The sequence below is a fragment of the Geotrypetes seraphini genome, chromosome 2 (genome assembly GCF_902459505.1).
Source record: "Geotrypetes seraphini chromosome 2, aGeoSer1.1, whole genome shotgun sequence".
NCBI lineage: Eukaryota > Metazoa > Chordata > Amphibia > Gymnophiona > Dermophiidae > Geotrypetes > Geotrypetes seraphini.
Window position 1 is genome coordinate 229,558,843 of NC_047085.1, and position 25,753 is coordinate 229,584,595.

The 25,753-nt window shown below is 49.1% G+C and overlaps 1 protein-coding gene across 2 annotated transcripts in view; it reads left to right on the forward strand.

The window, feature by feature from the left end:
* Window positions 1-25,753, forward strand: part of MYH9 (myosin heavy chain 9) — an 807,001-nt gene that overhangs the window by 559,611 nt on the left and 221,637 nt on the right. For both annotated transcript variants that reach the window (XM_033935132.1, XM_033935133.1), the window contains exon 27: window positions 9,293-9,437. In XM_033935132.1, the coding sequence (XP_033791023.1) occupies window positions 9,293-9,437 (145 nt within the window). The remainder of the gene's footprint in view (window positions 1-9,292; window positions 9,438-25,753) is intronic.

Below are 25,753 nucleotides of genomic sequence, written 5' to 3' on the forward strand. Positions count from 1 at the left end.
TTCCGCGGGCACGCCGTCCTCCTTCACCAGGCTTGTGGTAGACATGGGCAAGGCGCTACAATTGGACCTCCAATCTGATTCCAGGTACACCCGGGAATATTTGGAGGAGATGGAGCTCCCTTATCCACCGAAGGAATCCCTTCGTCTCCCTTTGAATCCAGTTTTACAGCAGACTTTCTTCCGGAATTTGGAGACTCCTTATGCTATCCTGGCCATTCCGTCCAAAATGGAATCCCTGTAAGGGGTTTGAAAAGGCTCAGCTCTACCCTGAAGAAGTCCAATCCTTCCCGTGGGCCGGAGAATGGATGTTTGGCAGGCGCCTCTATCAAAACTCGATGATGGCGAACAGGATCCTGAACTACAATTTTACGTTCACTTCCTATCTTAAGAAGTGCATTAAGTCTCTGCCATCTTTCCTGGATGATTTGCCGGTTCATCGCCAGGCGGAGTTTCGCCGGCTCCTGGATATGCTGTCGCAGATTAGGCTTTATATGTTTCAGGCAACGTATGATGCCTTTGAGCTCTCCTCCAGGGTCTCCGCCTTCGTGGTAGCCATGCGCCGTCTGGCTTGGCTCCGCGTAGTTGATATGGACCCGAATCTGCAGGATCGGCTGGCAAATCTCCCCTGCTTGGGCAACGAACTCTTTGATGACTATTGAGGCGGCCCTCTGTGCTGGATTATTTGCTCCACTTGTCTCAGTCTGGTCTCAAGTCGACTTCTATTCGAGTCCACCTTGGTGCGATTGCTGACTTTCATCAGCCAATTGATGGGAAATCGCTCTTCATCCATCCTTTTTAATGTTCATCCTCCTCTCAAACCTCCGGTGGTTTGGGATCTTAATGTGGTTCTGGCTCAATTAATGAAACCTCCCTTTGAGCCCCTGGATAAGGTTCACCTGAAATTCCTCACTTGGAAGGTAGTGTTTCTTGTTGCTCTCACATCTGCTCGCAGAGTGAGTGAGCTGCAAGCTCTGGTTGCGGACCCGCCTTTTACTGTTTTTCATCATGCCAAGGTGGTCCTTCATACTCATCCAAAGTTCTTGCTCAAGGTGGTTTCGGATTTCCACCTCAACCAGTCCATTGTTCTTCCGGTGATTTTTCCGAAGCCTCATTCTCATCCTGGTGAAGTGGCGCTTCTCATTCTTGACTGCAAGAGGGCATTGGCCTTCTTCCTCCAACGCACCTAGTCTCATCGGACTGCTCCTCAACTTTTCATCTCTTTTGATCCTAATCGGTTGGGCCGTCCTGTTTCCAAGCGCACCTTATCCAACTGGTTGGCTGCTTGTATTTCTTTCTACTACGCTCAGGCTGGTCTCCCACTGCAGGGTCGGGTCACGGGGCATAAGATCAGAGCGATGGCGGCATCTGTTGCTTTCCTCAGGTCTACGCCTATTGAGGAGATCTGCAAGGCCGCCACTTGGTCCTCGGTTCATACTTTCACCTCTCATTACTGTCTGGATGCCTTTTCCAGGCGCGATGGCCGGTTTAGTTTTGCGTAATCTGTTCTCCTAACTTGCCAACTCTCCCACCGTCCCTTCCTAGTTAGCTTGGAGGTCACCCACATGTCGATAATATGCTGTCTGCTTGTCCTGGGATAAAGCACAGTTACTTACCGTAACAGGTGTTATCCAGGGACAGCAGGCAGATATTCTCGCAACCCTCCCACATCCCCGGGTTGGCTTCTTTGCTAGTTATCTGAACTGAAGACCACGTTGAGGAGACGCGCCCTCTAGCTGAGCGGGAAGGCACTCACATGCGCGGTGCAGTACTAGCAAACTTGAGATCTTCAATCAAGTTTGCTTGAAAAGCTGTCCGCGTCAGGGCTCTGTGGATGACGTCGCCCACATGTCGAGAATATCTGCCTGCTGTCCCTGGATAACACCTGTTACGGTAAGTAACTGTGCTTTTTAGAATCATCAATATTGGCACTAAATTGAATATTGGTATCGCATCCATTTAAGTATGCAATGAACTGTTATCCCAGGACAAGCAGGCAGCATATTCTCTACATGTGGGTGACGTCACCGACGGAGCCCCCTAGTGGACGTTTTCGCAAGCAGATTTGCTTGAAGACCTTCAAGCTTGCATTTTGGCCCGCGCATGCGCGCATACCCCTCCCGCCCAGTCTAGGGCATGCGTCTCCTCAGCGTGGCCTCAGTTCTCTGTTTTCCGCAGAGCCAGAAGCACTGCTCCCTTGCTTCGTTCAATATCGTTGTCCCTCTTGCACCGTGACTTGTTTGGTTAGTTTCAGTCGAGTCGCTATGCCAGTGTCTTTGTTTTCCTTTCTTTTTCGTTTTTTTCGGTTCGTGTATTTTTGACCTGGTTCCCAGTCTTACTCTGGTCGCCTGGCCTCGCGGGGCCGCGGCCTTATTTCCTTCTTTTGTCCCAGCCTCGTTCTGGGTTTAAAAACTGTACTAAGTGCAACCGGGTTATCTCCATCACTGACCCTCATCGTTGGTGTGTGGAGTGGCTGGGTGCAGAGCACCGCGCTGAGTCGTGTCCCCGTTGTGCGACTTTGCAACCACGAGCTCTTCGTAGGAGGGTGGCCAAGATTCTCCAACTCTTTGGCCCCATGGATCCTGCGGGACAGGCCTCGAGCTCGGCCTCGGCGCCCTAGTTGGGTGCCCCGGCCTCGAAGTCCCCATCGGCCTCGGCTCCTCCTGCTACTCCGGCCTCGGGTAAGTCTCCTCTTTCCTCCTCAGGTGTGCTGACAAAGAAGCCTACCTCGGAGTCTCATGTCAGTGCCGCCTCGTCGGCGTCTTCAAGACATCACTCTAAGCATGCCTCCTCACGTAGGGAATACTCTTCCTCGAGATCGCCCCCGAAGGAGCGCACTGCTGCACCTAAGACCCAACCACCCTTGGTCTCGGTGTCTGTGTTCGAGGACATGCTTAAGGCTATACTTACCACACAGCTTTCCTCGGTGGTGAGCCAACTGGTCCCAACTTCGACGCCTCTGACCTCAGTCTTGACTCTGCCTTGGTCTGACCAGCCTAATCGTCCCCTCGTATCTCGAGGCCTTACCCGCAAGACTCGCCGGGTTCCCTCGAGTGACTCTTCCTCCCCCGAGTCACCTGTGACTTTTCGGGGGTCCAGGCCAGGGGGCCGGTTTTCCCCCGCTGCTATGTCGCAGCTTGTCCCTCCTAAAAAGCCCCGGTCTTCTCCGCCCCTTCGGGACAGATCTCCAACTGTGAAACCTTCCAGACACACGCTTGTCCTTGAGTTGGACTCTAGTGTATGTTCCCCATCGAGGCGGCTGCTAGCCTCTAAGGGATCTTCTTCGAAACCGGTAGAGGAATTTTCCTTTGCCCCGTCTTCTCCTCAGACCCCGGGGTCTTCCCCGGTCCATTTTGCTCGGGGTCGTTCCTCGACGCCCCCCAGACACTTTAGTCGGGCCTCTTCGGTCTCCCATTCACGGGTCTCCGAGGCTCCAGCTTACTATTCGAGGGAAATTTCTCCCTCTTTCTCGGCTGCCCCCAGATCTCACTCAGGGTCTCCTCAGGAGGGTCAGTCTTCTTCTCAAAACTCCTCCTTTACTCGTTTTATCTTTGACATGGGTAGGGCCTTGAACCTGGACCTCTAGTCTGAGTCCCGTTATACCCAGGAATTCCTGGTGGAAATGAAACATAGAAACATAGAAGATGACGGCAGAAAAGGGCTACAGCCCATCAAGTCTGCCCACTCTGCTTGCCCACCCCCTGTCTAAGCCCTAATGACCCAATTTCCTTATCTTGACCCTCGTAGGGATCCCACATGGGTATCCCATTTATTCTTAGTCTGGCACGCTGTCTGCCTCGATCACCTGCACTGGAAGCTTGTTCCAATGATCAACCACTCTCTCTGTGAAGAAATACTTTCTGGTGTCGCCATGAAATTTTCCGCCCCTGAGTTTGAGCGGGTGCCCTCTTGTGGCCGAGGGTCCCTTGAGAAAGAAAATATCATCTTCCACTTCGACACGTCGCGTGAGGTACTTAAATGTTTCGATCATGTCTCCCCTCTTCCTACGTTCCTCAAGAGTGTAGAGCTGCAATTTGTTCAGTCTCTCTTCGTACGAGAGACCCTTGAGCCCCGAGATCATCCTGGTGGCTCATCAGCCTGGTTGATCATCAGCCCTGTGAGGCGATGTGCTTGCCTTTGCACCAGGTACTCCGGCAAACATTTCTCCGGAACCTGGAGACCCCCTGTGCAGTCCCGGCCATTCCCTCCAAGTTGTAGTCCCGTTACCGGACAATCCCGTTAAAGGATTTGAAAGTTCTCAGCTTTCTCACCAATCCTTGATGGTTGAGTCTTCCTTGAAAAAGTCCAACCCCCTTGAAGGTTTACACTGCCATCCCTCCGGGCAGGGAGGGCTGTACGATGGACAAATTTGGTCGCTGTCTTTATCAAAACTCAATGATGGCGAATCTTGTCCTCAACTATAACTTTATCTTCACGTCCTAACTCCAGTTCTGTGTGGACGCCCTCAGCTCGTTCCGGGAGGATGTGCCGGAGTCTCAGTGTTAGGAGTTTCATCTCCTCGAGGAGACCCTCTCCCAGCTCCGCCTCTGTATGTTTCAAGCGGCCTACAACGCCTTCGGGTTGTCCTCGAGGGTCACGGCCTTTGCGATTGCCATGCGTCGCCTCGCTTGGCTCAGGATTATGGACATGGATCCGAACCTCCAAGATCGTCTCACCAATCTCACTTGCATGGAAAATGAGCTATTTGATTCCATTGAGGCAGCTACTAAGCGCCTCTCGGAACACCCCGGTGTTTCGCATCTCTGGTGAGTCTTAAGCCACAGATCCCTCTGGCTTGGAACTATAAAATTCCTCTCCGGAGGTATCCGCAGAAATCTACTCCTGCGTTCTCTCGGCCTCCTTCGAAGCAGCAGCAGCAGCAGCGCTTGGCTAAGCCCTGCAAAGCCTGGGCTGTCTTTTTGACAATTCCAGTGTGAGCCTTCGGGCTCTCTTCCTCCTGGAGCCTTCCCCCCTCCCCCCTCCCCATCGGGGGTCATCTCCATCATTTCTATACCCAGTGGGAAAGTCTTACCACCGACAGCTGGGTGCTTTCCATCATCCAGGAAAGGAACTCCCTGCACTTCAGTCACGTACCCCCGGACCTTCCTCCAAGAGAGTTTCCTTCTGCCCGGTCTCGGCTGCTTCTCCTTCTACACGAAGCTTGGGCCCTTCTTCGCCTTCGGCCAGTTGAGGAGGTTCCTCCGGACCAGTGGAATACCGGATTTTAATCCTGGTACTTTCTGGTACCCAAGAAGATGGGGGATCTGCGCCCGATCCTGGACCTCCGTGCTCTGAACAAATTTCTAGTCAATTAACGTTTCAGAATGCTCACCCTTCCTACCTTGTATCCCCTCTTGGACTAGGGGGACTGGCTGTTCTCACTGGACCTCAAGGAGGCATACACGCACATTCCGATACACCCGGCCTCTCGCCGGTATCTGAGATTCCGGGTGGGGGATCTCCACCTCCAACATCGTGTCCTGCCTGGCAGCCTCCCCGAGGGTTTTCACGAAGTTTCTGGTTGTGGTAGCTGCGGCCCTCCGTCTCCGCAGCCTGCAGGTGTTTCCCTACCTCGACGACTGTTTGAATAAAGCCACGAAGTTCTGTGAGCGACGAATCATACCATCTTGCTCCTTCAGAGTCTCGGCTTCGAGGTGAACTTCTCCAAGTCCCACCTCTGTCCGTCCCAATCTCTAGAATTCATCGGAGCAGTCCTGGACACAGTTCGTCTCCGCTCCTTCTTGCATCGGCTTCGTCAAGAGGCCCTTGTTCATTTATGCCAGAGGATGTCCCATCTTTCCTCGGCCCCAGCTCGGCTCCTGATGGTCCTCCTAGGTCACATGGCCTCTACAGTTCACGTGACTCCTTTTGCCAGACTTCACTTCCGTATTCCACAATGGACTCTTGCGTCCCAATGGAACCAGGATCAAGATCCTGTCTCTCGATTCATTGTCATGATTCCTTTGTTGAAGAAGTCTCTCCGTTGGTGGATGCTCTCTTCCAATCTTTCCAGAGGTTTGCTGTTTCATGCCCCCCCTCCGCAGAAGGTCCTCGCAACGGACTCGTCAACCTATGCTTGGGAGGCTCATCTGGACGGTCTTTGCACCCAAGGTCTTTGGTCCAGTGCCAACCGCCTTTGTCACATCAATCTGCTGGAGCTTCGAGCAATTTTCCTTGCCCAGAAGGCTTTTTGTCACCTGCTTCGCGACCGAGTGGTGCTGATCCGCACGGACAACCAGGTCATCATGTATTATATCAACAAACAGGGGGGCATGGGGTCCCTGTCCCTGTGCCAGGAGACAATGTGGCTCTGGGATTGGGCCATCTGCCGCAACATGTTCCTTCGAGCGGTCTACATTCAGGGCCAGCACAATTGTCTGGCAGACATGTTGAGTTGTCTTCTTCAGCCTCATGAGTGGTCCATCCATTCCTTGACCCTGCGTCAAGTGTTTTTTCTCATTGGGGGACTCCGGACATCGATCTGTTTGCGTCCCCCCCCCCCTCAATCACAAGTTGACCCCCTTCTGCTCCAGGGTTTACACCCCTCTCGGGCTCGAGATGGATGCTTTTCTGCTGGACTGGACGAACCTGTTTCTGTATGCGTTTTCTCCATTCCCTCTGATTCTGAAGACTCTCGTCAGGCTCAAGTCCAAGAGTGCCACCATGATAATGATAGCTCCTCGTTGGCCCCGACGAGGTTCTCCCTTCTGTTGCAACTCAGTGCCAGGGAGCCGCCTCTTCTGTCTGTTTTTCCTTCTCTGCTTACGCAGAGTCGGGGTTCTCTATTTCATCCCAACCTTCAGTCTCTGCAGTTAACGGCTTGGTTCCCATTGCCTCCGGCAGTATCATGGGTCTTTGTGTTAACTGATCTGATGAAAACTCTCTGAGCTGCTCGATAGCTGTGAATCAGTGTTCCTGGCCTTGGAAGGTTATGGTGACTTCAGTGAACAAGTGAGTAAGATCCAAGCTCCTAATAACTGATTCATCTTATAATAAACTATTTAACAAGGTAGTTCTCAATTATTTTCCCCCAGGCCTCTGACCTATAGAAGGAAAAATACATTGCACAAATTAGATTGCAAGAGAGCCTTGGGTGCTTATTTGGAGCAGACTAAAGTCCTTAAAGTATACACAACCTTTTGTTTCCTTTAACCTAATAGGGTAGGGGCTGCCATCAATATTAAACTCATACTGCACTGTTTCCAAAAAAGCTATACAAAGCTTGTTTTTGGCATAACTGTTAAAACTTGACCAATTTCAATAAATTTGGGATATTTCTTGAATAAATTTGTAATAAGTCTGTGCTCATGCCAGCTGCCTCTCCTAAATGATGTCACTTTACCTGGTGGTTCAATTGTTGCAATGTTTTCTTCAGTGTGAACTGAAAAAGGCCCTACTGCTTCCTGGTTGGCATTGAATTGAACCCCTTTCTCACAATTTTTTCAAAACATTCTACCCTCCTGCACCAAGAGTCATAACCTTTCTCTACACAATTTTTTTTAAATAAAGATCAGATCCTTTTGACTGAAAACCATAGTAACCATTTGTTTAAAGCAGTGTTTCTCAACTTGGTCCTGGAGTACCCCTTTCCAGTCAGATTTTCAGGATATCCACAATGAATATGCATGAAAGAAATTTGCATATAATGGAGGCAGTGTATGCAAATTAAGTTTATGCAAATTCATTATGGATATCCTGAAAACAGACTGGCAAGGGGGGTACTCCAGGACTGAGTTGAGAAACAGTGGTTTAAAGCAAAATGGCATCTGCATGTATCATAATCGCTAGGTAGTGGTGACATTTAGGTAAGGTGGCCAGTTTTGAATGTAGGCTTATTGCAAATTTTATTCAGGACATAACTTTATTGAACTTATTGCAGAAAACAAGCTTGATATAGTTTTTTGAAAGTGTAATTGTCTAGCAGACCAAATTAATTTCATTCGCTTATGTTCAGGCAAATTTGACTCTTGAGGTTCATGTCACAGCTCAGTGTCGGAGCCATGGCAATATTGTTAGACCACTTAAGATCAGCTTTCAAGGAAATTCATAGATCTGTGTCATGACCATCTGTTCATATATTCCTAGCCCTCTGTTTGGAAAAGGATTCCTAACAAAAATAAGTTTTGCCAGTTGGTCCTCTAGAATCACGTTGGAGCGACTAGGATGATAAGGGGCATGGAGAAGCTGGGGCTCTTTACCCTGGAAAAGCAAAGACTTAGAGGGGACATGATAGAGACTTATAAAATCATGAAAGGCATAGAGAAGATGGAGAGGGACAGATTCTTCAGACTAGCGGAGACAACAAAAACAAGAGAGTATTCAGAAAAATTGAAAGGAGACAGTTTCAAAACGAATGCTAGGAATTTCTTCTTCACTCAGAGGGCGCTCCCAGAAGAGGTAATAGGATAGAGTACAATATTGGGGTTTCAAAAAGGGATTGGATGACTTCCTGAAGGTGAAGGGGATTGAAGGATACAGATAGAGGGTATCTATACAGGACACTAAATAGGAATACACGATTTAGGTAAAGGATCACTTACAGGTCATGGACCTGGGATGCCGCTGCGAGAGCGGACTGCTGGGTCTGACCCGGCAGAGGCAATGCTAATGTGCTTAACCCCCAGACCCATTTTTTTCCTGTTCCTGACTGCCTTTCAAAAGAAAAATGGACATCAATATATTTTTGTTGGCAACTAGATTTTTGTATGCCTTTCGCAGCACATTTTTTTATTTATTTATTTTTTTTTAATTTAATTTTTTTTTTTTTTTCCTCTGTTGAAGGCAGCCTCTATTTAAGGAAACTCATTCTCTGAGAACTTGGTATCCTATTTATTCTCAGGTGGGAGGAGGAAGGAACAAGTAATAGGTGTTCTCCATGACAGCAGAATGCAAGTCCAGACATACCTGCCCACTTCCTCAAGGAGTCATATTCCTCTCAAGCTGAATAACTAGACTGTGAGGACCCCCATGATGGTAGCAGATGGGGGAATGGTGCACATGCACAATAAAGTAATTAGTACATACTAAGCTGGACATGATTTTCTATGTGAACTCTGTCAGTAAGGTCATCTGTGCTGTGAGGACTTATATCCTGTTGTCCACAGAGAATACATGCTACAGTGTCACTTTGGTTTTTGGCATGTCTGCTAGACCTAAAGGAAATTTTGTTTGAATTTAGTTGAATTAAAATTGCCTGGAGCAGCTCAGACATAGTTGTGATCTGTGACCCTTCTGCCACTGGAGGCTATTAAATTGTAATTAAACATTGTTGAACACATTTTCTTTTTTTTTTCAGGACAAAACGTGAGCAAGAAGTAACCCAGCTTAAGAGGACGTTAGAAGATGATGTAAAATTGCATGAAGTTCAGATTCAGGAAATGAGACAGAAGCATGCACAGGCTGTGGAAGAGCTGTCTGAGCAACTTGAACAAACCAAGCGGGTATTTTATATAGGATCATGGTCTATGTACTACTGGAATATTTAGATAAACAAGAATGAACTTAGGGAAATAAATTAATTAGGCATGTGTAGAAAAAGCACAGTTACTTACCGTAACAGGTGTTATCCAGGGACAGCAGGCAGATATTCTTGACTGATGGGTGACGGCACCGACGGAGTCCCGGTACGGACAATTTTAGAGTGATTGCACTCTAAGAACTTGGAAAGTTCTAGCAGGCCGCACCGCGCACGCGCGAGTGCCTTCCCGCCCGACGGAGGCACGCGGTCCCCAGTTAGGATAAGCCAGCTAAGAAGCCAACCCGGGGAGGTGGGTGGGACGCAAGAATATCTGCCTGCTTGTCCCTGGATAACACCTGTTACGGTAAGTAACTGTGTTTTATCCCAGGACAAGCAGGCAGCATATTCTTGACTGATGGGTGACCTCCAAGCTAACAAAAAGAGGGATGGAGGGAAGGTTGGCCATTAGGAAAACAAATTTTGTAAAACAGATTGGCCGAAGTGTCCATCCCGTCTGGAGAAAGTATTCAGACAATAATGAGATGTAAAAATATGAACTGAGGACCAAGTAGCAGCCTTGCAGATTTCCTCAATAGGAGTGGAACGGAGGAAAGCTACAGATGCTGCCATAGCTCGAACTCTATGGGCTGTGACAGAACCTTCCAGTGTCAGTCCTGACTGAGCATAACAGAATGAAATGCATGCTGCAAGCGAATTTGACAACGTACATTTAGAAACGGGGCGTCCCAATTTATTCGGATCAAAGGACAGAAAGAGTTGCGGAGTTGATCTGTGGGGCTTAATACGCTCTAGATAGTAAGCTAAAGCCCGTTTACAGTCCAAAGTATGTAAAGCCTGTTCTCCAGGATGAGAATGAGGTTTCGGGAAGAATGCAGGCAGGACAATCGATTGGTTGAGATGAAATTCAGAGACAACCTTAGGGAGAAACTTTGGATGGGTACGCAGAACCACCTTGTCATGATGGAAGATTGTAAAAGGTGGATCAGCAACTAGTGCATGCAGCTCACTGACCCTCCTGGCAGAGGTAAGAGCAATAAGGAAGACCACTTTCCAAGTGAGAAACTTGAAGGGAGCTGTAGCCAAAGGTTCAAACGGAGGCTTCATTAAGGCGGAAAGAACCACATTGAGATCCCAGACTACAGGAGGGGCCTTAAGAGGTGGTTTCACATTGAAAAGACCCCGCATGAATCTGGAAACCAAAGGATGAGCTGAGAGAAGTTTCCCATGAACTGGCTCATGAAAAGCAGCAATAGCACTGAGGTGGACTCTGATGGAAGTAGACTTGAGACCAGAGTCAGACAAAGAAAGAAGATAATCTAACAAGGTCTCTACCGCAAGGGAAGAGGGATTATAATGATGAAGAAGACACCAAGAAGAAAACTGTGTCCACTTCTGATTGTAACATTGAAGAGTGGCCGGTTTACTGGAAGCATCCAGAATAGAACGAACGGGCTGAGACAGAAGAGAATCAGATGAGATCAGGCCGAGAGATACCAAGCTGTCAGGTGCAGAGACTGAAGTTTGGGATGCAGAAGGGTCTCCTGATGCTGTGTAAGCAGAGAAGGAAATATTGGAAGAAGAATGGGCTCCCTGGAACTGAGTTGAAGTAGAAGGGAGAACCAATGTTGCCTGGGCCACCGTGGAGCGATGAGAATCATGGTGGCTTGTTCCCTCTTCAGCTTGAACAAGGTCCGGAGCATGAGAGGCAGAGGAGGGAAAGCATACAGGAACAGATTGGACCAATCCAGGAGAAACGCATCCGCTGCCAGACGGTGAGGAGAGTAGAGTCTGGAGCAGAAGAGGGGCAGCTGATGATTGTGAGGAGCTGCAAAAAGGTCTATCTGAGGAGTGCCCCATTGAACGAAAATGGACTGGAGAGTCAAAGGATCAAGAGTCCATTCGTGGGGTTGGAGAATTCTGCTGAGGTTGTCCGCTAAGGAATTCTGCTCTCCCTGAATGTAGATAGCTTTCAGGAATAATTGGTGATCTGTCGCCCAAGACCAAATCTTTTGGGCCTCCTGACACAAGAGGCGAGAGCCTGTCCCACCCTGTTTGTTGATTTAGTACATTGCAACTTGATTGTCTGTGCAAAGTAGCAGAACCTGAGGGAAGAGAAGATGTTGAAAAGCCTTGAGGGCATAAAACATCGCCCGGAGTTCCAGGAAATTGATGTGATGCTTCTTTTCCTGAGCCGTCCAAAGGCCTTGAGTTTGAAACTCGTTCAGGCATAAGGGGAGGCGTCTGTGGTGATGATGAGTCGATGAGGAGGTAGATGGAACAGAAGACCTCTGGAGAGATTGGAAGATATCAACCACCATTGTAGAGACTGACGAAGAGATGATGTCATAAATATGTTCTGTGAGCAAAGATCCATCGCCTGGGACCACTGGGTAGCTAGGGTCCATTGAGGAGTGCACAGGTGAAGACGTGCGAAAGGGGTGACATGAACTGTCGAGGCCATGTGACCCAAGAGTATCATCATTTGCTTGGCAGAGATGGAGCGTTGTGGAAGCACCTGCTGACATAGACATTGAAGAGTCTGAATACGGTTGGACGGCAGGAACACTCTCATGAGGACTGTGTCGAGGACCGCTCCAATGAAGTGCAGTCTCTGAGTAGGGATGAGATGTGATTTGGGTAGATTGATTTCGAACCCCAGAAGTTGAAGGAAAAGGATGGTTTGGTTGGTGGCAAGGAGCACTGCTTTAGATGAAGTGGCTTTGATTAACCAGTCGTCCAGGTAAGGGAAGACTTGCAGATGGTGAGAGCGCAGGAAAGCAGCCACCACAATCAGACATTTGGTGAACACTCTGGGAGAGGAGGCAAGACCGAAGGGTAACACCTTGTACTGGTAATGACAGTGATTGATCATGAAACGGAGGTACTGTCTGGAGGCCAGATTGACCGGTATGTGAGTGTATGCCTCTTTGAGATCGAGGGAGCATAGCCAGTCGCCTTGATTGAGAAGATGGTAAAGAATGGCCAGAGAAAGCATTCTGAATTTTTCTTTGACCAAGCATTTGTTGAGATCACGAAGATCTAAAATGGGTCTGAGATCTCCTGTTTTTTTGGGGACCAGAAAGTAACGGGAGTAAAATCCCTGCCCCCTCTGATCTAGAGGAACTTCCTCTATGGCGTTCAGAAGAAGGAGGGATTGAACTTCTTGTAGAAGAAGGGAGGACTGAGGAGTGTGCAAAGCAGACTCTTTTGGCAGACTTTGGGAAGGAAGAGTCTGAAAGTTGAGAGAGTAGCCGTGGCGGATGATGTTGAGGACCCACTGGTCCGAGGTGATGGTCTCCCAACGGCTGAGGTACAAAGAAAGACGTCCTATGGGTTGAGGAAGATGGGCGGATGGGAAAACACTGGCTATGCCCTGGAGAATGAAGTCAAAAGGGTTGCGTGGACTTCTGCTGTGGAGGAGGTTTGACCTGTTGCTGCTGTTGCGTTCTTAGGGGGTTGCCGTTGTTGCTGGCGCTGACGCCGAGGCTGTTGAGGAGCTGGTGGTAAGGGTCTAGCCACATAACGGCATTGGTAAGCTGATTGCTGCCTGAAAGGCCGGACAGGTGGAGTCTTCTTTTTGGTCTTAAGAAGAGTGTCCCAGCGAGTCTCATGTGCGGACAACTTCTGGGTGGTGGAGTCCATAGAGTCACCAAAAAGTTCATCCCCTAGGCATGGAGCATTAGCGAGGCGGTCTTGATGGTTGACATCAAGCTCCGTTACCCTGAGCCAGGCTAGACGACGCATGGCAACAGACATGGCCGTGGCTCTGGAGGTGAGTTCGAAGGTGTCATAGATGGAACGGACCATGAACTTTCAAAGCTGGAGAAGAGAGGAAGAACATTGGCAGAAAGCAGACCTCTTACGGTCAGGGAGGTACTTCTCAAAAGAAGCCAGATTCTGAATGAGATACTTTAGATAAAAGGAAAAATGGAAAGCATAATTCCCTGACCGGTTAGCCAACATAGTGTTTTGGTATAACCTCTTACCAAATTTGTCCATGGCCTTACCTTCTCTGCCAGGAGGGACTGAGGTGTACACACTAGCTCCCGCAGACTTCTTTAGAGTAGATTCCACCAAAAGAGATTCGTGGGGAAGCTGCGGTTTATCAAAGCCAGGTATGGGGATGACCTTGTATAAGGAGTCCAATTTACGAGGAGCTCCTGGGATAGTCAAAGGAGTCTCAAGGTTTTTGTAAAAGGTTTCCCTCAAAATATCATGGAGGGGTAATTTAAGAAATTCCCTTGGAGGCTGGTCAAAGTCCAGTGCATCAAGGAAAGCTTTGGATTTCTTGGACTCAGCCTCCAAGGGAATAGAAAGAGACTCGCACATCTCTTTTAAGAAAGAGGTGAAAGAGGCAGTATCTGGTTTAGAGGATGGCTCTTGAGCAGAAGGATCCTCTTCACCAGATGAACATTCACCTTCTGAGAGAAGAGGCTCTTCGGAGTCACCCCACAGATCAGGATCCCGAATTTGGAAACTGCGATCCCGAGACTCCGGTGTCGGGATTTACGTACCGACTTAACCGACCTCAAAGAAGCAGTACCGGGAGAAGTTAAAGGCTGTATCGGTGCCGAAGTTTGAACAGCCTGATGTAGCGCTCTCGGCTCCGGGGCCAGAACCGGCATGGAGACCGAGGAAGCAGAATGGACTGGTACCGATAGAGTGGAAGCGGACAATAGAGGCTTCCCCACTGTCGGTACCGGTGGCTCAGACCGGACCGGGACTGGAAGGTTCGGTGCCAATAGAGCAGGAAGGAGCTGTTGCAACTGCTCTTTAAGTTGCACCTGCTCTTTAAGTTGCACCTGAAGGATGGCTGCAATTCGCTCGTCCAGGGAGGGCACCGGTACCGTTTTCTTTTTCTGCGGTACCTGTGGTGCCGCTCGACGCCCAGAGGATGAGGAACCCGAGGACGAGGGACTCACCTCTATAGGGGCGGAGCGTTTCCGTGGGCGCCTCGTGGTGGGCAGGACTGGGCTCGCTGCCACAGAGACCGGAAGGCGCTCCAGTGGGGAAGGCTTCTTAGCCGGCTTACCTGACTGTTGCGACGCCGGCGCGGTATCGTGCGGTGTCGAAGAGGTGGGTGCCGATTGAGACGGAGCCGGTGTCGATGCCGCAGAGTCAGCCATCTCGGCACCGAAAAGTAACCTTTGTTGAATTTGACGATTTTTCAACGTGCGTTTTTTCAATGTAGCACAACGGGTGCAGGTGGAGGCCCTATGATCCGGACCCAGGCACTGTAAACACCAGTTGTGTGGGTCGATCAGAGAAATGGGCCGTGCACACCGCTGCCACTTCTTGAACCCTGGCTGAGGGGGCATGAAAGTAAAAGCGGCTTCTGCCAAATCGAAGGCCGAGGCCTCGATGATGGCAACAGGCCCCGCCGGGGCGAACCCGAGAGAAAAAAAGAAAGGGGGTTTTTTTTGGGGGGGGGGGTTTTGAGAAAAAAGAATGAAATAAAAAGAAAAAAAGGAAGATTTACTTCCTCAAAAGATTTTCGCGAGCGGGAAGGCGAGAAAAAGTATTTTTCAACGGCCGTTGAAAAAGACGCGTCTTCTTAGCTCCGCGGAAACTAAGAAACTGGGGACCGCGCACCTCCGTCGGGCGGGAAGGCACTCGCGCGTGCGCGGTGCGGCCTGCTAGAACTTTCCAAGTTCTTAGAGTGCAATAACTCTAAAATTGTCCGTACCGGGGCTCCGTCGGTGCCGTCACCCATCAGTCAAGAATATGCTGCCTGCTTGTCCTGGGATAAAGTATAGAAATCTTTTTACATTTATAACTAGTATTCATTTTAAAAAGTCCATACCCTTTGTTCCCAGTAATGGAACCAGTACCTTTTAAGAAGCCTGACTGAAGCACAACAAACATAACATAACTTTATTTTTCTATACCGCTGTAAAAGAATTCTAGGCGGTTTCCACAAAAGAGAAAAAACTGGACAATCAGTGAGATACAAAATAGTAAAAAATGAATACAACCTATTGTATTAAAAAGACATTAAAAATTTAAAATTAATGGAATAAAATTAATTAAGTTAAAAATGAAAGCACAGATTAAGAGATAAATGTATCAAATAATATTGTCTTGATTTATTTTCTAAAAGCGCCAGAGGACAGCATGGCTCCTTGGTACATGGCAATTAATTTTTGCTAATAATTGCACCATGCCTTGGTAGTAAACATAGAACAGGTTACAAAATGGACAGAGACTACACCTTGGTTAGCAGGGCACAGTTACCACCTGAAAAGATGTAGTTAATTGTAATGTAGTAACATATGATAAAAATGTTCTCTGCAGACGAGCAGGATTGATAGTTGGTCTGAGGATAGATGCAGGCTAGAATTTCTCTCCCCAAGAGCCCAGGGAAAAATTTGAAGACTTTCCTGGGCCTGCATGAGCGTACCCAGCCTGGTACGTCTGCCCTCATAAGTTATGTTCTTTCTGGAACCAACTGGGTGAGAGATGTACCTGCACCCAAAAAGTTACAAAACAAATGTCCTCTCCACAATGAATTACCCAGTGTGCCTATTCAAAGCATTTGTGATAGGCACATTATGTGCAGAAAAGGCACTAGAGCTTCTTGCACATACCTAATGCAGGCATCTTTTTGTTCCCCGTGTGAGGGTTATCCTTTGGACAATGGATGATTTATCAGCCTCATGTGGCAATGTCCTAGGTTGTTCACCCTCTCCAAGGTAGGGAGAACGAGAGGGCACTCTCTAAAGTTGAAAGGGGATAGATTCTGTACAAATGTAAGGAAGTTCTTCTTCACCCAGAGAGTGGTAGAAAACTGGAACGCTCTTGCAGAGGCTGTTATAGGAGAAAACACCCTCCAGGTATTCAAGACAAAGTTAGACAAGTTCCTGCTGAACAGGAACGGACGCTGGTAGGGCTAGTCTCGTTTAGGGTGCCACATGAGCAGATTGCTGGGCATGATGGACCACTGGTCTGACCCAGCAGCGGCAATTCTTATGTAAAACAAGCATCGAGTCTTCATCAGTTTTGCTGTTTCTGTAAAATTGGCTAACACATTTTGTGGGTGGGTTAAAAACAATTGTCTTAAAAAAAAAATTTTTCAAACGCATTCATCTATGTACAGTAGAGTCATTTTAGTACATATCACAAAACACACTTGGTTTCAGAGTTTAAAATCGCCATTTTTTTAAATCATCCCTCCACACTGGCACAGACAGATGGGTTTACGCTCCTCAATGTTGGGCATGATAAAGAAAGGAATCTCGAGTAGATCGGAGAAAGTTATAATGCCGCTTTATAGGGCAATGGTCAGACCACACTTGGAATACTGCGTCCAACATTGGTCTCCCTACCTAAAGAAGGATATAAAACTGCTGGAGAGGGTGCAGAGACGAGCAACAAAACTGGTGAAGGGTATGGAGAAACTGGAATATGAGGACAGACTTATAACACTAGGATTGTTCTCCCTTGAGAAAAGGAGACTGCGTGGGGATATGATCGAGACCTCAAAATACTGAAAGGAATCGACAAAATAGAGCAGAGAAGATTATTTACATTGTCCAATTTGACACGGACTAGAGGACATGTAATGAAGCTAAGGGGGGACAGGTTCAGGACTAATGTCAGGAAGTTCTGCTTCACTCAGAGAGTGGTTGACACCTGGAATGCCCTCCCAGAGGAGATTATTGCGGAATCGACCGTCCTAGGCTTCAAGAGCAAACTAGATGCATATCTCCTTAAGAGAGGCATATAAGGATATGGTGGACTATAAATTACGCCAGGTGTACACCTGGCAGGGCCTCCGCGTGTGCGGATCGCCGGACTTGATGGACCGAAGGTCTGATCCGGAGATGGCAGTTCTTATGTTCTTAACCAAAAAGTGGAAACTGAGAACACATTGACTTTTAGTAGTAGTACAAGTGGGCTATGCAGTCCCATCTACAATCAGTCTGTTCTGTCTCCAGCAGATAGAGATGGTAAGTCGTTCCTGTTAGCTAGGGTCTGTTGGATGTGATTAGTGGCCTTTTCTTATCCCTTTTTTCAGTCCAGATAGAGCTTGGGGGGCCCTTTCGCTCTCAGGGGTGTGTCACATTCGGACAACTGAGTCCCTCCCCTCATTTCTGCCATCTCCCTAATTTTTTTTCTTAGCGATGCCTCATCTGTATGCCTTGCCACAGTCAGGCAAAGACTACAACTTTGAGAGCCCCAAAAAAATCCCAAGGCTGTGCAAGTCTGAAGGGAAGCTTTTAATTACCCTTAATTGAATTTTATTGCTAACCAGCATTTTTCTTTTTCTCCCTAGTGGTTCACAATGAGCATTTTAAAGAAGTTAAAGACATGCTCATTGTGTTCCCACCATGCAATTGATGTATCCAGCATCTGCTCGAAGTGCTCTGGGTGTTGTGAGGGGGAATCCTCGTCGGCTTTGAATGCCAGCAAGAAGGGTTCCCCTTCACTCATTCACCACTTGTCGGTGGTGGAGAGGCCCGGACTTTTCCTACCGCCTACACAGGGGATACTCCAGCCGTTACGTCTACTGGCAGTTGGGAATTCAGGTTTCCCCTACTGCCAATAGTGCTGGGGATTCCCTTACTGTACCAGCTGATTTTGCTAGCAGTTTTTCTTTACCGTCTGGGCCCGGTAAGGCCTCTTTAGCTGTGCTGACATCGGGGGAGTATTTTTTGGTGGGCTTTTCTCCAGTTTTGGCAGGAAGCTCCGCCATTTTGCCTGTCGGCCTCAGGTGACATCCCTCCTGTTTTAGAAAGACAGGAACAGGCATGCTTTTTTGCCACCAGAGAGTTTTGCCCTTGAAGTGTTAGCTATGTACAAGACTTACTGGCCAGGCATCTGGGGATCCTGCTTATTCCCTGGGGGTCTCAAGTTCTTTGGGAGGGGTTGCTCCCTTTGGTGTATGCCCCCGTACAGCCCCTCTTCCTCTGTTCAAGCGTTCATGTGTTTTGTGGGGTGAGGCTTCTTTCCTCGCTGATGTGGTCTTTCTTGATGAGAACTTGGACATCTTGGGTGATCCCAGGATGCTCTCGAGGGGAGGATGTGGCAGATGGTTGGGCTTCAGATTCGCTGGTTGGCAAGGACGCTTCAGTCATACGCATTTTTCACCAGGAAGAGTTGCAGGAGCCGATTCTTCATGCATGTTCTGTTTTGCGCTTTGAGAAAGAAGCTAAGTACCCCCCCCCCCCTCCTTGGGTTGTGGCTCCTCTGCCTTGGGGGATATGGTCTGTCTCCTATTCTTTTTATATGCATTAGGATATTCGGAATGTGGTGCACACACAGTGGAAGACTCCAGGCACACCTTTTCACTTGGCACGGTCCATGGCTCATCTCTGTACCATTCCTGGTGTGATTAGGGATACATTCCTGTGGTGGTTGCTGTGGTTTTGGCCATTGCTCGCCAGCATACAGTGCTCATGGTAGGTGGTTTGACCACTAGAGACCCTCCAGGACATAGCTTGTTTCCAGTGGTCCGAGCGTTTTCTTGACCAGGAGTCTGCTGACTGGTCTTTAGTAAATCAAGAGGTGGCTAAGATCGAGCTTGGCGCTTCTTATCTTTCTGATGCCATGTATGATTTCTTGTGGGCAACAGCTAAGTCTGTGACCCTCGGAGTGGCCACTCAGCGTACCCTCGGCAGATTCGGCCTCTTATTCAAAGCTCAGTAAATTTCCTTTTCAGGGTTTGTTCCTCTTTGGTGAGGAGCTGGACAAGCTTATTCAGGACTTGAGTGATCCTAAGGTGCCTTGGCTTCCGGAGTACAAGCCTTGTTTGGCGTCTCGGGAAAGCTCCAGCTATGGGCATGGGCATCTGCGTGAGTTTCATAGGTATCGTCCTGGCCAGGGTTTGACCATCTTCCCTTCCAGAGGATGCTTCTTTCATTGCATGCAGTCCTTTTCTGGAGCCCACCGCAGGGGGTCGTGACACCTCCAGTGCTTCCACCCCCACCCATTTAGGCCAATGACTGTGTTCGGGTCCTTTCCCCAGTACCGGTGGGAGCCCATTTATGGGAGTTTTACCAGGATGGAACAAGGTCACAACTGATCAGTGAGTTTTGGAAGTGATTTAGGACAGTTATGAACTCGAGTTCAACTGGCCCTTGCCAGATCTTTTTCTCTCTTCCCTTATCAGTACACTTGGAAGAAACTGGTGTTTCTTCAGATTCTTTGGAGATTGGTGGAACTCCGGTCCGTGGTGCCAGTGCCTCCTCTCGGAGATTCACTCCAGATGGTACTCCATTTACTTAGTGGTTCCCAAGAAAAGAAGGCCTATTTTGGGCCTATTCTGTATCTGAAAAGTATAAACCCAGCACTCCGGGTCCTTTCCATTTCAGATGGAGACCCTCAAGTCCATTTTAGCAGTGTATCTGGGAGAATTCCTGACTTCTCTCAACCTGATGGAAGCTTACCTTCATATTCCAATTCAGGATTCTCATCAGTGATTCCTTCACTTTGTGATTTTTGGGAAAGTATTATCATTTTGTGTGCTTCCGTTTGGTCTGGCCACGGCTCCTTCACCAAGGTTGTGGTGGCAGCCTTCCTCAAGGAGGGCATCTTGGTTCATCCTTATCTGGATGACTGGTTGATTTGAGGGAAGTCCTTTTAGGAGAGCTCCTGAGTCATGGCTCGGGGCATGGGGTTACTGCAGTCACTGGACTGGGTTGTCAATCTTTCCAAGTGTTGGTTGGCTCCGTCTCAGTGCTTGGAGTATCTCAGAGTTCTTCGACACCAGTCTGAGGAGGGTCTTTCTTTCTGAGGTCTGAGAGCTGAAGTTGCAGTTGCAGATTTGCTCTCTAATGATTCTCATTACCTTCGGGCATGGGAGTTTCTTCAAGTCTTTGGGTCGATGGACCTCATAGCTACGAGTGTCAACACCAAAGTACCAAGGTTCTTCAGTCGGTGCAGGGACTTCTAGACAGAGTGGTTGAATGCTCTGGTGCAGGCTTGGCCAACAGACGGCCTGCTGTATGTCTTTCCTCTGTGGCCACTGGGCAGAATTGTTTGCATTGCGTGACACACAGGCCAAGCAATCCTGGTGGTTCCGGATTGGCCAAGGCGTCTTTGGTACATGGATCTGATTCGCCACCTTGTGGAAGATCTGCTTCCTCTGCCCCTCTCGAGCAATCTTCTCACTCAGGGTCCCATTCCCATGTTTGATCCTGGTCCCTTTCATCTTACGGCTTGGCTCTTGAAAGGGATCACCTAAGCAAGGAAGGATAGTCAGTTAAGGTGGTTTCTACTCTTGAGTTCTCTTCGGTTATGTGCGCATTTGGTGCCTTTTCAAGAATTGTTCTGATCAGGTGGTTGATCCCTGCTGGCAACCCTGTATCTACTATACTCTGAACACCAAGGGGGGCGAAGGATATGGTGTGTATCTAGGACAGGGTGGTGGGTTAAGGTCAGGGGATAAGAGTAAGATAAATGACACAAGAATTGTTTTGTATTTGACATTGTTTAATGTGGAGCAGTTCATCAATAAACATTGTTGAAACATAAAAGAGAATGTCTGCAAATGGTCCTAGCCCTTCACCCTCATTCCTTTGTCCAGATTCCTCCTAACTCTCATTACAAACAATTCTATTGAAATCAAAGGGGGCAGGGGTCACACCTGCTTTCTAACCCTATCCAGTGCAAATCCCTTAGAGTACTTCCATTAACCCTAACCTTAACTTTCAACCCCTCATAAAACCTCTAAACCCCTTTATTAAAACTATCGCCTATCATTTTCAGGACCACCCCATTAAAAAATAAAACCCCAGTTTAATATTATCAAAGGCTTTTTCTGCATCAATAGCCAATTTGCTGCCCAGATCTCCTTCAGGGTCCATTTTACTGTATATTACCTGCCACTTGTTACCTGATATAACTCCCAGTTGGTCTATATCAGGGATCTCAGTCCCTCCTTGAGGACCGCGATCCAGTCGGGTTTTCAGGATTTCCCTAATAAATATGCATGAAATCTATGTACATGCACTGTTTTCAATGCATATTCATTGGGGAAATCCTGAAAACCTGACTGGATTGCAGCCCTCAAGGAGGGACTTTGAGATCCCTGGTCTATATGAATTAAATTGGTATCTCCTGAGCCAATCTCAAGGCCAGTATGTTGGCCAATATTTTCTCATCCACATTTAATATGGACCTTTCCACAATATAAGGTCCTTTCTCCAAGGACAAGCAAGCATAATATTCTCACATGTGAGTAATGTCATCCATGGAACCCGTTATGGACAGTGCCAAGTGCACTGTGACTTTAAATCTTTAGACACTGCCTATACCTGCATGTGACTGCCTTCTCGCCTGATGTTGTAAAGATGTACTGGCCTATGCACTTCTGGGCCCAATAGGTCATGACCCCAAATGTGGGGTGTTGACCCTAGTTGAGAAGCCCTGCTGCAAAGCACGTTTCAAGCCTAGGAAACCTTTTAAGTAGATCTTTGAATAGTAGTAATTTGCACAATCAATTTTACAACTTGATGATGGAATTGAGCAGGGCTAAGTTCTCTTGCTAAAAGGAAAGTTTCTGTATGGGATGCATACATATGGTCTCGTTCCAGCAGAGCAGGCAGTCTGGTACTTAACACGTAAAATTGAGTTGGTAGAAAGCATGTATTATCCCAGGACGAGCAGGCAGCATATTCTCTACATGTGGGTGACATCATCTACGGAGCCCCCTAGCTGACGTTCTCGCAAACAGACTTGCTTGAAGATCTTCAAGCTTGCAAGTGTACCATGCATGCACGAGTGCCCCTCCCACCCGACCTAGGGCATGCGTCTCCTCAGCGTGGCCTCAGTTCTATGTTTTCCGCGGAGCCAGAAGCACTGCTCCCTTGCTTTGCGCGATCTCATTTTCCCTCTTTGCACTGCGGCTTATTTGTTTTATTTCGGGTGAGTCCCAGTGTTCATGTCTTTATTTTGCTTTCCATGTCTTTTTGACTGGGTTGACCGGTCTTGCTCTGGCCGCCTGGCCTCGCGGGGTCGCAGTCGTCTTTTTTCTTATCTCCCGGCCTCGTTCCGGGTTTCAGAACTGCACTAGGTGCAACCGGGTGATCTCCATCACTAACCCCCATCGTTGGTGTGTGGAATGCCTGGGTGCGAAGCACCACGCTGAATCGTGCCCGCGTTGTGCAACTTTACAATCGCTGGCTCTTCGTCGGAGGGTGGCCAAGATTCTCCAACTCTTTGACCCGATGGATCCAGCGGGACAGGCTTCGAGCTCGGCCTCGGCACTGTCATTGGGTGCCTCGGCTTTGAAGTCCTCAGCCTCGAAGGATTCAGCCTCGGCTCCTCCTGCTACACCGGCCTCGGGTAAGTCTCCTCTTCCCTCCTCAGGTGTGCCGGCAAAGAAGCCTACCTCGGAGTCTCGCGTGGTTGCCACCTCATCGGCCTCGTCGATCTCATACAAAGTGTGCCTCCTCATGTAGGGAATACTCTTCCTCGAGGTCGCCCCGAAGGAGCGCACTGCTGCACCTCCAACCCAATCTCTCTTGGTCTCGGTGCCTAAGTTCGAGGACATGCTTAAGGCTATCCTTACTACGCAGCTTTCCTTGGTTGTGAGCCAACTTCTCCCGACCTCGACGCCGCTGACCTCGGTCTTGACCCAGTCCCGGTCTGACCAGCCTGAGCGTCCTTCTCTTGGGTCTAGGGGCGGTGCCCATAAGACTCGCAGAGTCGCCTCGAGCGATTCTTCGTCCCCTGATTCGGGGCCTGTGATTTTTCGAGGGTCTCAGAAGGAGGCCCCTCTTTCGTCCTCTACCTTGTCAAGGCTTGCCCCTTCCAAAAAAATTGCGGTCTTCTTCCCTTCGGGGCCAGTCTCCGACAACAAAGACCTCGGCTACTGTTATTGACTTGAAATTGGAAGCTGGTTAACTTTCCCCGATGAAGCTGTGGGCGCCTCCCAGGGGTCCTCTTCAAGGCCTTTAGGGGAGTTTTCGTTTACTCCGTCTTCACCGAGGCTGCGCAAGCTAGTACCTCGGACTCTGGGGTTCTTCCCGATACACCTTTCCCGGGGTTGTTCCTCAATGCCTCCGAGACGGTCTAGTCGAGCCTCCTCGATCTCCCATTCGCGAGGCTCCGGCATACTACTCGAGGGAAATTTCTCCCTCTTTCTCTGCTGCCCCCAGATTGCGATCGGGGTCCCCTCCGGAGGATGTGTCCTCTTCTTCTAGAACCTCCTCTTTTTCTCGTTTCATTTCTGACATGGGTAAGGCCCTGAATCTGGACCTCCAGTCTAAGACCCGTTATACCCAGGAATACCTGGCGGAGATGGGTGTTTCTCTTCCGCCTCGTGAGGCGCTGCATTTGCCTCTACTTCAGGTTCTTCGACAGACATTTCTCTGGAATCTGGAGACACTTTATGCGGTTATGGCCATTCCCTCCAAATTGGAATCCCGTTACCGGATGATCCCGGTCAAGGGGTTTGAAAGTTCTCAGCTTTCTCACCAATCCTTGGTGGTTGAGTCCTCCTTGAAAAAGACAAACCCCTCAAAGGTGTACGCTGCTGTTCCCTCCGGGACGGGAGGACCGTACGATGGACAAGTTTGGTCGCCGCCTTTATCAAAATTCAATGATGGCGAACCGTGTCCTAAACTATAATTTTATCTTCACGTCCTAGCTCAGATTCTGTGTGGAAGCCCTCCACTCCTTTCAAGCGGACGTGCCAGCTTCTCGGCGTCAGGAGTTTTATCTTCTTGAGGAGACTCTCTCCCAGCTCCGCCTCTATATGTTTCAGGCCACCTACAATGCTTTTGAGTTGTCCTCGAGGGTCACGGCCTTTGCGATCTCCATGCGTCGCCATGCCTGGCTCAGGATCATCGATATGGATCCGAACCTCCAGGATCGTCTTGCTAATCTCACTTGCGTGGGTCATGAACTCTGATGATTCCATTGAGGCGGCCACCAAGTGCCTCTCGGAACACGAATGGTCCTTCGCCTCTCTGGTGAGACTTAAGCCGAAGACTCCCCCGGCCCGGCATTACAAAATTCCTCTTTGGAAGTATCCGCAGAAATCTACTCCTGCGTTCTCTCGGCCGCCTGCGAAGCGGCCTCAGCCTCCAAAGCAACGTCAAGCTAAGGCCCGGCTCCGGCAAAGCCTGGGCCGTCTTTTTGACAATTCCTGTCCGAGCCTGCTGGCTCCCTTCCTTCTGGAGCCTTCCCCCCTTCCCATCAGGGGTCATCTCCATCATTTTTATCCTCAGTGGGAAAGTCTTACAACAGACAGTTGGGTCCTTTCCGTTGTCCGGGAAGGGTACTCCCTTCACTTCAGTCACCAAGAGAGTTTCCTTCTGCGAGATCCCAACTGCCTCTTCTCCTGCAGGCAGCTCAGGCCCTCCGTTGCCTTCGGGCAGTCGAGGAGGTTCCTCCGGATCAGTGGAATACGGGGTTTTATTCCCGGTACTTTCCGGTACCCAAGAAAACAGGGGATCTGCGTCTGATCCTGGACCTCCATGCCCTGAGCAAGTTTCTGGTCAAGGAACAGTTCAGAATGCTCACCCTTCCTATGTTGTATCCCCTGATGGACAAAGGGGACTGGCTGTGCTTGTTGGACCTCAAGGAGGCGTGTACACACATTCTGATACATCCGGCCTCTCACCGGTATCTGAGATTCAGGGTGGGGGATCTCCACCTCCAGTATCGCGTTTTTCCCTTCGGCCTCTCCAAGGGTTTTCACGAAATGCATGGTAGTGGTGGCAGCAGCCCTGCGTCTCCGCAGGCTGCAGATGTTTCCCTACCTTGACAATTTTGGTTGATCAAAGCGTCCTTTCGCCAGCAGGTTCTGCGAGCGACGAATCAAGTCATTTTCTTCCTTCAGAGTCTCGGATTCGAGGTGAACTTTCCCAAATCTCACCTCTGTCCATCCCAGTCTCTCGAGTTCATCGGAGCGGTTCGCCTCCACTCTTTCTTGCCTCGGCCTCATCAGGAGACCATTGTCCACTTGTGTCAGTGGGTGGCTCTCCTGGCCTCGGTCCCGGCTCGGCTCATGATGGTCCTGCTCGGCCACATGGCCTCCATTGTTCATGTGACTCCTTTTGCCAGACTTCACCTCCGCATTCCTCAGTGGACGCTGGCCTCTCAATGGAACCAGGATCAGGTTCCTGTCTCATTGTCGTGACTCCTTTGTTGAAGCAGTCTCTCCGCTGGTGGATGCTCTCTTCCAATCTTTCCAGAGGTTTTCTGTTTCATGCTCCTCCCCCGCAGAAGGTCCTCACGACGGACTCGTCGGCCTTTGCTTGGGGGGCTCATCTGGACGGTCTTCGCACTGAGGGTCTTTGGTCCAGTGCTGACTGCCTTTGTCACATC